Source organism: Salmo salar, chromosome ssa09 (assembly GCF_905237065.1).
Source record: "Salmo salar chromosome ssa09, Ssal_v3.1, whole genome shotgun sequence".
Lineage (NCBI taxonomy): Eukaryota > Metazoa > Chordata > Actinopteri > Salmoniformes > Salmonidae > Salmo > Salmo salar.
In genome coordinates, this window is record NC_059450.1 from 129,445,831 (window position 1) to 129,459,916 (window position 14,086).

The window sequence follows — 14,086 nt, forward strand, 5'->3', positions numbered from 1 at the left end:
AGGATACATCAATCCGGTTCAGATTTGTAATAAATAAAATTAATCAAAACATTAGCATACAATTTAAGTGTTCTCACACTCTCCCTTAAAACAGTTCGCAGTATAACCCACAATGTACAGTACCAGTCAAAAGTTTGCACACCTACCTATTCAAGGGTTTCTTTATTTTTACTATTTTCTACATTATAGAATAGTGAAGCCCATCAAAACTATGAAATAACGTAAACAAATCAATATATTTTCCATTTGAGATTCTTCAAAGTAGCCACGCTTTGCCTTGACAGCGTTGACACTCTCAACCAGCTTCATGAGGTAGTTACCTGGAATGTAATTCAATTAACAGGTGTGCCTTGTTAAGTTAATTGATGACATGTCTTTATGCATTGGAGCCAATCAGTTGTGTTCTGACAAGGTAGGGGGGTAAACAGAAGTTGGTCTTTTACCAAATAGGGCAAAGTCCATATGTCAAGAACAGCTCAAATAAGCAACATTCCATCATTACTTTAAGACATGGTCAGTCAATCTGAAATTTCTTCAAGTGCAGTTGCAAAAACCATTAGGCGCTATGATGAAACTGGCTCTCATGAGGACCGCCACAGGAAAGGAAGATCCAGAGGATAAATTTATTAGTTAACTGCACCTCAAATAAATGCTTCAGAGTTCAAGTAACAGACAACTGTTTAGAGGAGACTGCATGAATCAGGCCTTCATGGTTGAATTGCTGCAGAAAAACCCACTAAAGGACACCAATAAGAAGAGACTTACTTGGGCCATGAAACACGACCGGTGGAAATCTGTCGAGTCCAAATTTGAGATTTTTGGTTCCAACCGCCCTGTCTTTGTGAGAGACAGTAGGTGAACGGATGATCTCCATGTGTGGTTCCCAGCATGGAGGTGTTGTGATGGTGCTTTTCTGGTTACACAGATTTATTTAGAATTCAAGGCACACTTAACCAGCATTTTGCCATCCCATCTGGTTTACGCTTAGTGGGACTATCATTTGTTTTTCAACAGGACAATGACCCAACACCTCCAGGCTGTGTTTGGTGCTATTTGAGCAAGGAGAGTGCTGCATCAGATCACCCAACCTCAACCCAATTGAGGTGGTTTGGGATGAGTTGGACCGCAGTGTGAAGGAAAAGCAGCCAACAAGTGCTCAGCATTTGTGGGAACTTTAAGAGTGTTGGAAAAGCATTCCTCATGAAGCTGGTTGAGAGAATGCAACGCTGACAAAGGGTAGCTATTTAACACTTTTTTTGGTTACTACATGATTCCATGTGTTATTTCATAGTTTTGATGTAGAACAATAGTTAAGACAATGTAGAAAAAATAAAAATAGAAACCCTTGAATGATTAGGTGTCAAAATAAAAAGTCTTAGTGCATGCCAATTCACGTATGCAGGGTTCATTGCACATACTGAGCGAAGGGAAGAAAATCACTAGCTACTTAGTACTAAGAAGCTTCACAAGCAGAGCAATGCATAGTCTTTTACATAACACTGTATGCATATGGAATTTTTGTGCTGAGTTGAAATGACCTTTTAACCATAATGTAATACTTCACATCTAGGAATAATTCAGGGTGCAATATTTCAGAACACAGAAATCTATATAATAGAATGGACACCATTCTTTATCAATGCAGTGTCACTGGCTTTGAGGTCCAGAGTTGAGTTAATGGTATAAGCTCTAGATAAGTGATTGATATTTCACTGTGGATGTCGTCTAGCTATTTGTTCCGTTCTGTACTAAACCAATATTCCTCAGTGCAGGTCTTGGAGGGTATAGTTATAGGACATTTCCCACGTCTTCGTTATAATCAATCCATCGTTTAAAACTGTGGTTCTCAAACCTCCTCTGGGACGCCCAGACGTTTAACAATTTTGTTGTAGCTCTAAACTAGCTCACCTGATTCACCTATATAAGGCATTGACGATTAGTGACAAATTGAATCAGGTGTGCAAGCTCTGGAATTGATCAAATATATGTAACGCCTTAGAGTCCCAGAGGAGAGGTTTAAGAACCACTGGTTTTAAAGACATACCAGTCAAGCAACAAATAGCTGCAATCCATTGGCATGGATTTTCAGCCCCCCCCCAATACAAAGAACAATATATATCTCATCTCTAAAGTGTCCCACCCAAAGTTTTTTTTGTTATTGAGTCACGCCCATGCTTCAATCAGCCCAATTAAATCCTGAGCTGACCCCAACAACATACCAGCCCAATTTTGTTCTTTCTCCTGATGTGTGCAGCTGTACAGTCCTCCCACATATTTAAATTTAAAACCATTGATTTAAAAACGATAGAGAATTGGGACAGATTGAATGCTTATGTAAAGTCACACCTCCCTCCTCTCAGGACCTGGGCTGAGAAACAAACAGCAGCAGCATCATCGTGATTACCAGGAGTGCATGGAGGAGTCCTCGGGCTCTGCTGCTATGGACAGCAGGATGGCCTTGGGAGTGTTCTCAAACAGGGCGGCTCTGTTCTGGGTCTGGCCCTTCTTGACCCAGTGGCCGTAGATCTTGAAGGCACAGGCGTCGATCAGCTTGCGGATGGGCTTGATGGCGTACGGGTCGTTCTTGATCACCTCCTTGGTGATAGGCTTTGCGCGGCGGTAATTACAGTAGATGCGCATCACGGCCAGCACTGTCATACAGACGACCTGGTGACAGGACGAAGAGAATGTGTTGGTTCAATGTACATCAGTAGACTGCCTGTTATGATTTATTTTACGTTATGACTCAGCTACTACGGTGTCATATATTGCTCAGTCACTGATCCCAGTCAGTTATGGTATCTACTGCCATCGATCCCAGTCAGTTCCGATATTGAGATTCAGAAAAACTAATTTTCCATGAGGATTTCTGAATTCATGAACATAAATCCCCAACCGTGGTGACATCACATGGTCCTCAAATTAGAATATTTGTATAGTGCTGCTGCTCTTACCTTGAACCTCCTCTTGGGGGTGAAGTGTCGTACTTCAGCCACCACATACTGCTGGAAGAAGGGGTGGTTCAGGCAGTCTTGGGCTGTGTAACGCTGATCTGGGTTTACCACCAACATCCTGGAGATCTGAAAACAGGGAAACATGAGGCAACATTAAATGGGCAATCAAGGAACCCCCCCAAAAAATAATAATTCCAACACTTGTTTTGGTAAACAATTTAAGGACGGGGCTGGAGAAATGTTGGCACTCTCAAATTAGGGGGAGGAGGTAGCCGCGAGGTTAGAGAGGCGGGCCGGTAACGGAGGATTGGAACCCCCGAGCTGCCAGAGAGGAAATCTGCAGGGAGTGAGCCGGCAGCCGAAGGTTACTGGCTGCAATATCCCGTATACAACCTCCCGCCGTTCTTCCCTTGAGCAAGGCAATACCCCTTGTGCTCCAGCCTGTGATGTGTGTCAGATTGGGTACTGTGACAGCAAAAAAGAAAGTGTATCTGTGCAAATGGACCAATAAAGTGTATTCATTGACTATCCATGAGGTCAGAAGTATAGTTTTAACTATGTTTTGAAGCTACAGTGTTCATTCCAAACTCACTAGGTCTTTGATAGTGTCGGAGCGGTCGTCCCATTCAGGAGAGGTGAAGTCGTAGTTCCCAGCTAGGATCATACGAAGCATCATCATCTGTTTTCTGTGCCAGAAGGGAGGGGATCCAGCTAGCAGGGTGTACAAGATCACCCCTGAACTCCATCTGGAATCACAATAAATCATCAAGATTATAGTGACATTTTTTTTTCTATGACTTTCTTTCACCATATAATATACAGGTGACTGCCAAAATAATGGAAACTAGTAAATGAGGGATACAAAGTACATTGAAAGCAGGTGGTAGAGCATGGTGTTTGCAACGCCAGGGTTGTGGGTTCGATTCCCACGGGGGACCAGTACGGGATTTTTTTTTAATGAAATGTATGCATTCACTACTGTAAGTCGCTCTGGATAAGAGCGTCTGCTAAATGACTAAAATGTAAATGGTTTCTGAGTTAATTAAGCAATTAACATCCCATCATGCCTAGGGCCATGTATAATAATGCTGGGCAAGACATTTTGGCTACCCATCGGATGACAAAGCCCCCATTCACAGGGCACGAGTGGTCACTTGATGGTTTGATTTGCATAAAACGATGTAAACCATATGCCATGGCTGTCTCGGTCACCAGATCTCAACCCAATCCAACACTTATGGGAGATTCTGGAGCAGTGCCTGAGACAATGTTTTCGACCACCATCAACAAAACATCAAATTATGAAATTTCTTGTGGAAGAATGGTGTCGCATCCCTCCAATAGAGTTCCAGACACTTGTATAATCTATGCCAAGGTGCATTGAAGCTGTTCTGGCTCGTGGTGGCCCAACACCCTATTAAGACAATTTATGTTGGTGTTTCCTTTATTTTGGCAGTCACCTGTAGGTACCATGTAAAAACTAGGTACCATGTATTATTAAACTAAATAAATATGGAACAAGCTTAACTAGATCGATACTTTTAGAAAAAAATATTGCACTTCAAAGCTGATTAGCGATAATATTCCAATTATATATCATTTGTATTAAAATAAATTAAGGGCTGGAGCAGTGGGAGGACAGATAAGCTTTATGTACAGTATTTAACCAAGATCTGGTATCCAGTGTGTAGATGGAAAAGTGAATGGGTAGTTGTGTGTAATCTGAGTACTCACATGTCGACTGCAGTCCCATATCCCCTGTGGTTGGGGTCCATGGAGCACTCAATGATCTCAGGAGCCAGGTATCCAGGGGTCCCACACACTTCTGGTGTAGAAAACAGAATGGGGGGCATTGCTAGGTGAATATTAGTAATAATGTATATTCCTATAATTCTGAGTACAATAAATGTATGTAAAAACACATTCAATGTAGCATCAGTCTCAAGCTGATACAGGAAACGCATCCTAGTCTGTTACAGTAATTTACTTTTCTTTGCTCGTATATTATTCAACCTGAACCTATATAGTATTTGTTGACAAACGTATAAGTGCGCAATTGTATTTTTACACAAAATAATGACTGCAGTTCCTAGTGCTGAAGTTCTGTGCATGCAGATAAGTCGCAGCATCGCCCTTTGAAAGGTCAACACACGTTCCTAATGATTGGGGAGCAGCAAATAGCTCAGCTAGTGTCCTGTTGCATCTTAACCTTTGCTTGAGCTAACAACAGGGACAGGAAGGGGAGGGGGTTGTGGAAGAGGACTTAGGGGCATTGACTAGCTAGAAAGAGTTCCTCTGCGTAGCACTGACAGCTAGTGTTCAGACTTAGTGCCACAATGTTCAAAACATGAGGCTTCCTTCCACTGATTGAGCCTCCAGTATGTAGATCTCATTCCCTTCTGCTATAATGCTTCATTCTATGTGGTATGCCAGTATGGACATTGGAACAGAGCCAGCCATATTTGAGATTGGAGATTCCGCTGAGTTTCTACAATGATTTCACAGCTCACTCAGTCAAAATGAGTTTGTGTGGTTACAGTAACTATCTAGATTTGCTTTGCTAGTCGTAGACCCCACATCTGTCAATAGAAACTACTAACTAACCGTTGAGTGTCTGTCCGGGCTCAATCTGCAGGGAGAAGCCAAAGTCAGTGAGCTTGATGTCCATGTTGTCATCCAGCAGGATATTTTCAGGCTTCAGGTCTCTGTGGATGATGTTCTGGTCGTGGAGGAACTTAACCACCTCCAGCAGGGCACGCATGATCTTCCTACAGGGAAATATGGAAATGTTGTCCCTTCTGATCTAAATCTCTCACACTCCATAAACATGCAAGACTCTTTTCTGTAATTAGCCCCAAATCACTCAAAATCTAAAGCACACACAGCAAATCTCTCAATGTCCCTCAAATGTCTTAATGAACCCCTCAACCCCAAACTGTCTTGTCCTGATATACATTTTCGAGGGGAGAGGATTTGGATCAAACCCAAATGTACACCAATGAATGAATGTTTGGGAGTTAAGAGTTTCTGACCTGGTTTCCTTCTCACTCAGAGTTACTTTTTCTGTAAGGTAGTCAAACAGCTCTCCTCTCTTCATTCTGGGAGAGACACAGATTATAGTGTTATGCATAGATCCTGAGGGCCAGTAAATGTACTCTGAATAATCACTGTAAAAATAATCACTGCATTAAAAATATCACTCTTCCTTGTATCTTAATTGGAAAGTGTTTTTAAAATGTTAAATAAAGATTTATAGGATTCATTTTTAAGAAATTGACAGATTACGTGATTGTATGATGGAGAGTCTGTCTGGATACTTACAGGTCAAACACCAGGAAGAAGAAGGCTTTGGACTCATAGCAGTCCTTCAGCTGGACTGTGGAGAGATAATAGACCTGTTATGAGGCATGTCTACAACCAGAAGAACAGGTAGCCCAATTCTGATCTTTGTTTCACTAATTGGTCTTTTGACCAGTCAGATCAGCTCTGAAAAAGGTGATTGGTCAAAAGACCAATTAGAGGGTAAAATGATCAGAATTGGGCTGCCTGTGTAAACAGCCATAGAGTTACACAAATGTTCTATTATACATTTGACCTTTTCTAACAAAACAAGTGATGTGCAGTCAATATGGTTATGGAGCAGTAGAGAGCAAAGGCTAAAGTTGTCCAACACTCTAGGATGCATAATGCATAATCAGTTGGTAGAGCATGGTGTTTGCAACGCCAGCATGGTGTGTGCAACGCCAGGGTTGTGGGTTCGATTCCCACGGGGGGCCAGTACAACAACAACAAAAATATGCATGAAATGAAATGTATGCATTCACTACTGTAAGTCGCTCTGGATAAGAGCGTCTGCTAAATGACTAAAATGTAAATGTAAGTTATTGTTAAATAACTTCAGAAATTGAGAGGTCAATGTACTCCACATTAGACAAGATGTGTGAATGTTTTTATAGAGCCCATTTTCCAAACCTAGATTAAGCCTACTCCAGGAATAAACTAGATGGATGTGTTTCTTCCTCAAGCTTTTTCAAGTAGTTTTCTTATATACAGTTGAAGTCGGAAGTTTACGTACACCTTAGCCAAATACATTTAAACTCAGTTTTTCACAATTTCTGACATTTAATCCTAGTAAAAATGCCCTGTTTTAGGTCAGTTAGGATCACCACTTTATTTTAAGAATGTGAAATGTCAGAATAATAGTAGAGAGAATTATTTCTTTCAGCACATTCCCAGTGGGTCAGAAGTTTATATACACTGAATTAGTATTTGGTAGCATTGCCTTTAAATTGTTTAACTTGGGTCAAACATTTCAGGTAGCCTTCCACAAGCTTCCCACAATAAGTTGGGTGAATTTTGGCCCATTCCTCCTGACAGAGATGGTGTAACTGAGTCAGGTTTGTAGGCCTCCTTGCTCACACACGCTTTTTCAGGGCTTTGTGATGGCCACTCCAATAACTTGACTTTGTTGTCTTTAAGCCATTTTGCCACAACTTTGGAAGTATGCTTGGGGTCACTGTCCATTTGGAAGACACATTTGCGACCAAGCTTTGACTTCCTGACTGATGTCTTGACATGTTGCTTCAATATATCCACATAATTTTCCTCCCTCATGATGTCATCTATTTTGTGAAGGGCACGAGTCCCTCCTGCGGCAAAGCACCCCCACAACATGATGCTGCCACCCCCGTGCTTCACGGTTGGGCAGGATGTTCTTCTGCTTGCAAGCCTCCCCCTTTTTCCTCCAAACATAACAATGGTCATTATGGCCAAACAGTTCTATTTTTGTTTCATCAGACCAGAGGACATTTCTCCAAAAAGTACGATCTTTGTCCCCATGTGCAGTTGCAAACCATAGTCTGGCTTTTTTTATGGCGGTTTTGGAGCAGTGGCTTCTTCCTTGCTGAGCTGCTTCCTTGCTGTCGATATAGGACTCGTTTTACTGTGGATATAGATACTTTTGTACCGGTTTCCTCCAGCATCTTCTCAAGGTTCTTTGCTGTTGTTCTGGGATTGATTTGCACTTTTCGTACCAAAGTACGTTAATCTCTAGGAGACAGAATGCATATCATTCCTGAGCGGTATGACGGCTGCGTGGTCCCATGGTGTTTGTACTTGCGTACTATTGTTTGTACAGTTGAACATGGTACCTTCAGGTGTTTGGAAATTGCTCCCAAGGATGAATCAGACTTTTGGAGGTCTACAAAAAAAATTCTGATGTCTTGGCTGATTTCTTTAGATTTTCCCATGATGTCAAGCAAAGTGGCACTGAGTTTGAAGTTAGGCCTTGAAATACATCCACAGGTACACCTCTAATTGACTCAAATGATGTCAATTAGCCTATTAGAAGCTTCTAAAGCCATAACATCATTTTCTGGAATTTTCCAAGCTGTTTAAAGGCACAGTCAACTTAGTGTATGTAAACTTCTGACCCACTGGAATTGTGATACAGTGAATTATTAGTGAAATAATCTGTCTGTAAACAATTGTTGGAAAAATTACTTGTGTCATGCACAAAGTAGATGTCCTAACCGATTTGCCAAAACTATAGTTTGTTAACAAGAAATTTGTGGAGTGGTTGAAAAGCGAGTTTTAATGACTCCAACCTAAGTGTATATAAACTTCCGACTTCAACTGTATCTTAAGTCCATTAAAGGGACAATAATGTATGTATTATGGTGTTATTTTGCTTACTGATGTTGTCCATTCCATAGACTTTTTTGAGAATATCAATCTCCTTCACTGTGGCCTCTTTGATCTCCTCGATCTCTGCAGCCGAGATCTTGTCAGAAGGAGTGACGTCGATGATCTTGACTGCATAGTCCTGTTGGGTTTGTTTATGAATACAACGTCGCACCACGCTACTCACCCCCCTGAGGCACAAAGACAGAAAAACAAACGTCAACAAACAGCATCTTATTTAAAAGTAGTAAGTTACATCACACATATTTCACGTTTTGATTTTATTTGTACAGCTGAATACTTAAGTGGAAATGTTCTTATTAGATGTGTTCCAGAACAAAGAAACAATGGCAATGTGTCCCACCAGGGATTTGAACCGACAACCCTCTGATCACCACTCCATTCACTTCATAGGATGTAATCTTAGACACCCAGAACTAAAATCTTGTGTAATTGTGTCAGATAGTAACGATTAAATTCTGGGGGAGCATGGAGGTACTATAATTAGAGGGTAAACGTGTTAGAAAATGTACTAACGAAGCTAGCGAAGTCTCCATCTCTCTAAATGGAAACTCTCAGCCAGTTTCAGGCCAGTCTATGGGCAAAATGTCCCCTCCCCTTCCCAATTTTCCATAATGCGAAATCATGATTTTTCCAAATGATAAGCGACAAATAATCTGCGTACCGGAACCAAGTTTCTCATTAGTCATCGAATTCCAGTCTGTCGACAGATGCTACTACCATTTCTGTTATGTGAATCTGTCCACAAGAGATTATATAGGACGTAATACAAACCTAAGTAAGCCAATACAGGACACAATGTGTATCTAATGCAGAACATTTACTAAAGCGAAAATCTCACAAGGCTGAGACTGATTGTCTATCCCTATCAGATAAAGATATTTAAATATGTGAAGCACAGCTTTATACACTGCTCAAAAAAATAAAGGGAACACTTAAACACAATGTAACTCCAAGTCAATCACACTTCTGTGAAATCAAACTGTCCACTTAGGAAGCAAAACTGATTTCCATTAAATTTCACATGCTGTTGTGCAAATGGAATAGACAACAGGTGGAAATTATAGGCAATTAGCAAGACACCCCCAATAAAGGAGTGGTTCTGCAGGTGGTGACCACAGACCACTTCTCAGTTCTTATGCTTCCTGGCTGATGTTTTGGTCACTTTTGAATGCTGGCGGTGCTTTCACTCTAGTGGTAGCATGAGACGGAGTCCACAACCCACACAAGTGGCTCAGGTAGTGCAGCTCATCCAGGATGGCACATCAATGCGAGCTGTGGCAAGAAGGTTTGCTGTGTCTGTCAGCGTAGTGTCCAGAGCATGGAGGCGCTACCAGGAGACAGGCCAGTACATCAGGAGACGTGGAGGAGGCCGTAGGAGGGCAACAACCCAGCAGCAGGACCGCTACCTCCGCCTTTGTGCAAGGAGGAGCAGGAGGAGCACTGCCAGAGCCCTGCAAAATGACCTCCAGCAGGCCACAAATGTGCATGTGTCTGCTCAAATGGTCAGAAAAAGACTCCATGAGGGTGGTATGAGGGCCCGACGTCCACAGGGGGGGCTGTGCTTACAGCCCAACACCGTGCAGGACGTTTGGCATTTGCCAGAGAACACCAAGATTGGCAAATTCGCCACTAGCGCCCTGTGCTCTTCACAGATGAAAGCAGGTTCACACTGAGCACATGTGACAGACGTGACAGAGTCTGGAGACGCCGTGGAGAACGTTCTGCTGCCTGCAACATCCTCTAGCATGACCGGTTTGGCGGTGGGTCAGTCATGGTGTGGGGTGGAATTTCTTTGGGGGGCCGCACAGCCTTCCATGTGCTCGCCAGAGGTAGCCTGACTGCCATTAGGTACCGAGATGAGATCCTCAGACCCCTTGTGAGACCATATGCTGGTGCGGTTGCAAGACAATGCTAGACCTCATGTGGCTGGAGTGTCAGCAGTTCCTGCAAGAGGAAGGCATTGATGCTATGGACTGGCCCGCCCGTTCCCCAGACCGGAATCCAGTTGAGCACATCTGGGACATCATGTCTCGCTCCATCCACCAACGCCACGTTGCACCACAGACTGTCCAGGAGTTGGCGGATGCTTTAGTCCAGGTCTGGGAGGAGATCCCTCAGGAGACCATCCGCCACCTCATCAGGAGCATGCCCAGGCGTTGTAGGGAGGTCATACAGGCACGTGGAGGCCACACACACTACTGAGCCTCATTTTGACTTGTTTTAAGGACATTACATCAAAGTTGGATCAGCCTGTAGTGTGGTTTTCCACTTTAATTTTGAGTGTGACTCCAAATCCAGACCTCCATGGGTTGATAAATTGGATTTCCATTGATTATTTTTGTGTGATTTTGTTGTCAGCACATTCAACTATGTAAAGAAAAAAGTTTTTAATAAGATTATTTCATTCATTCAGATCTAGGATGTGTTATTTTAGTGTTACCTTTCTTTTTTTGAGCAGTGTATATTAAGGCAGCCTCAAAAACATGTTCGTCCTTACCATTTTCTTTTTGAGAACCCTCTCTGAATGTGGGCCTACACTCCATATAATGACATAAAGCTGCATCAGGCCACAAAAGCAAGTACATGCTCCTCAGTACATTGAAATGCAGTTGTTCTCTCCAAAAGCGTGTTGTCTCTCTCCACGTGTGCAGGAAACTGACACGATAATACAGGGGATGTGTGTGTTATGCAATACTATACGGTGCGCTGTTTGTGTGACATGTCAGAGCCCATTGGCCCAATCGGAACAGTGGTATAGTGCGTCAGGGGGTGTGTCCACTTCAAAACAACACTCTCCAGGGACATAGAGTGCACATACAATAGCTAGGTTGGAGTACTGTACTGTACATACTATAATACATTATCTTGTGGTGGGATCTTGATTTGAGGTTTATCATCAAGGTTCTTAAAGGCAAATGGTTAGCTTGTGCTGACATGTGTAGAATGGCTCGGTTAGTTGGAGTATGATGTTGGCAACACCAGAGTTGTGGTGGGTCTTATTCCCATGTGGCCCACATACTGCATTTTGTTTTTTATGTACAAAAAACGACAAAGAATTGTTACATTTCTGTGAATTGTTGTGTGAATCCGAGTGGGATGACATAATGACTCTACTAGCTGACCAATGACTGGTAGTGTTCAGTGCCAAACCTTTTGTCCTAAAACACGTTCAAATGAACACTGCCCGGCTCAACAATGCATAGTTTAGTTACGTAATGGCATACTGCTCGACTAACAAACTGCACACAGTGACACAAAGGATGTCCCTGATGACAGGGTTTACTAGTGAGTTCACAGAAACCAAACTCCCTTCCATAACCAGTCTAGACTGAGGTGAGGTTGGTGTGTGTGTTTAGAGTTGGATTGGTTCTTTAGTTTAGAGTCTCATTTCTGTGGAGATAATTTATGTTCTAGTCTGGTCCCAGATAATATGGTCAGTGTGATGCATTGCCAAACATTGTTGAGTTGACATGCAAGTTTGTTACAGGTATACAACACAAACCGATCTTTGGCCAGGCTATTTCTATGCAGTGAATGAATAGAAAATGGGTTCATGCTATTTTTACCTCATGCGAAGTTCATGTCAATAATCCCATATGACATACAAATGATACCATACCTTCCCAGGATCTCCTTGGGGTCATATTTGCCATAGAACTCCTGAGCTCCCACCCAATCCGGCATCTCATCCTCTTTGGTCATGTTTTCGTGACTGGTTATCTAAGGCTACTAGACTACTGTACTGATGCTGCTGCCCACAAGCTGAAGAAGAGAAAGAAAAAAAACCCCACAGCAGGTAATATACAGGGCAAACTCACTTTCTCATTGAACTGAGCTGCATTTGTGAAGTTGATTGCCCTTTTAACGAAACATGTAATAGATTTAATTTATCACAGTGAAATGTATAACATTAAGTAAAAATTAAATTCCCCAAAAATAATTCCATTCTAAACTCCTCTAACAGCAATATATGTAAGCACATTAAGAGACAATTGATGTAGGTTTTTGGTGACAGTAGCCCAATTGTTTTGAAAACAATGGTTGTATAAAATAAAAACACACAATAGGCACAGGAGGCATGTGCAAACGGCAAATGGACCCTTTAATGGTAGGGGCTGGATATATGTCTAATAAACATTAGCTAGGTTGGAGACACGGGATAGAGATGCAGATTCCATGTTGAACTGGTGTAAATGCTGTCTATGTAATGACATTTCGAAGCTGCCCGCAGGTAGCCATGACCAGAGGGAAAGAACGTGTGACAGACTATAATAGACATATCTATGCTATTTCACACTAGGTAATTCATAAACCCACGACAATATAAAAAATAAACATTGATTTAGTCTAAGCGTTATGCCGCGTTCACGTGCTTGTCGGAACTAGGATACTGGTAATGTTCGACTAGCTAACTGGTTGTAGTTATACACGTGCCGCTTCAACCAGTTTGCAAGTCGGACATTTCTGAATTTCTTAGTTCCGACTAGCACGTGAATTAAATCGGCATTATATAATGATTACATTTTAGTTAAAAGTATTACAAAACAGTGTCCAATATATTCTAGAAATATTATTTTTAATAGATTATATCGACTAATAATAAATGTAACCATTACTAGATATAATTCATCCGTTATCATCATGATGCAAGCGAGCGTTGCATTTTGTGGGATACACGACGAGACACTATTGTTCCGTTATAAGTGAGCATTGTCAGCTTTTGTCACACGTTGATACAAATTAGGCTAACCGATTGAATATCAAGTCATTTTGGAGAAGAAACAAATCTATCAGCCATAATTGCTGTCGTACATTTCGCTCCTATCAATATTTGTCCCTTTTAAATAGCAATCTTGTCAAATTGAACAAACACGAAATTCTTACGATCAACACTTACCGTATCAATCAATGCGTGTTTAGTCCTTACAAATCCGTTAAAATCCATCATCCAAACACTTAATGGGATAGAATTTAACGAACAAACGGCTCACTAACGATATCAACACATCTGGTCAGTCTTGGTGGACTGTGCTAACAGGAAAAGGGCAAATGCTAATGTCAGATGCCAAAAATAAATCCGTGCTAGTTGAAGAGCACAAGCAACCTACGCGTGTACACATATCTTCTTCATATTCGTGAAATAACACACGGCTTAACATTCTCACCTGTGACAGTACCCCCACTTCAAAACGATTCCTCTCCGCTAGATCACTCCAGGGATACCCCCCTTCAATTTGCATGCAATAGATAATCAGTCTCGTATAAAACTGGGCATAACAGGTGGCACATAAATAGGACGTACTGTAGTAGTAAACCTTCAATAAAAGAAACGGCATAAAAATAACTGCATGTTCTTCTTGCTGTAGTCTAGTGTTACTTAGACAAATGTTCCACAATGATGATCCAATTTATGTAATCTGTGTCAC

General features: G+C 41.8%; 1 protein-coding gene across 2 annotated transcripts; it reads right to left on the reverse strand.

Moving 5' to 3' along the window:
• Positions 1-12: 12 nt before the first annotated feature.
• LOC106612828 (phosphorylase b kinase gamma catalytic chain, skeletal muscle/heart isoform) lies at positions 13-14,027 on the reverse strand. 2 transcript variants are annotated; one of them, XM_045724596.1, is made up of 10 exons: positions 13,826-14,027; positions 12,280-12,422; positions 8,649-8,827; positions 6,276-6,330; positions 5,987-6,052; positions 5,559-5,722; positions 4,689-4,779; positions 3,547-3,700; positions 2,955-3,080; positions 13-2,667 (listed from the first exon to the last, which is right to left on the reverse strand). In XM_045724596.1, exons 2-10 carry the CDS (start codon positions 12,360-12,362, stop codon positions 2,401-2,403), a joined length of 1,185 nt encoding a protein of 394 aa, XP_045580552.1. In that variant the 5' UTR covers positions 12,363-12,422; positions 13,826-14,027; the 3' UTR covers positions 13-2,400. The 2 variants fall into 2 exon arrangements, with proteins under 2 accessions (XP_045580552.1, XP_014069830.1); XM_014214355.2 differs by having other exon boundaries at positions 13,558-13,833.
• Between the last annotated feature and the right edge of the window lie 59 nt (positions 14,028-14,086).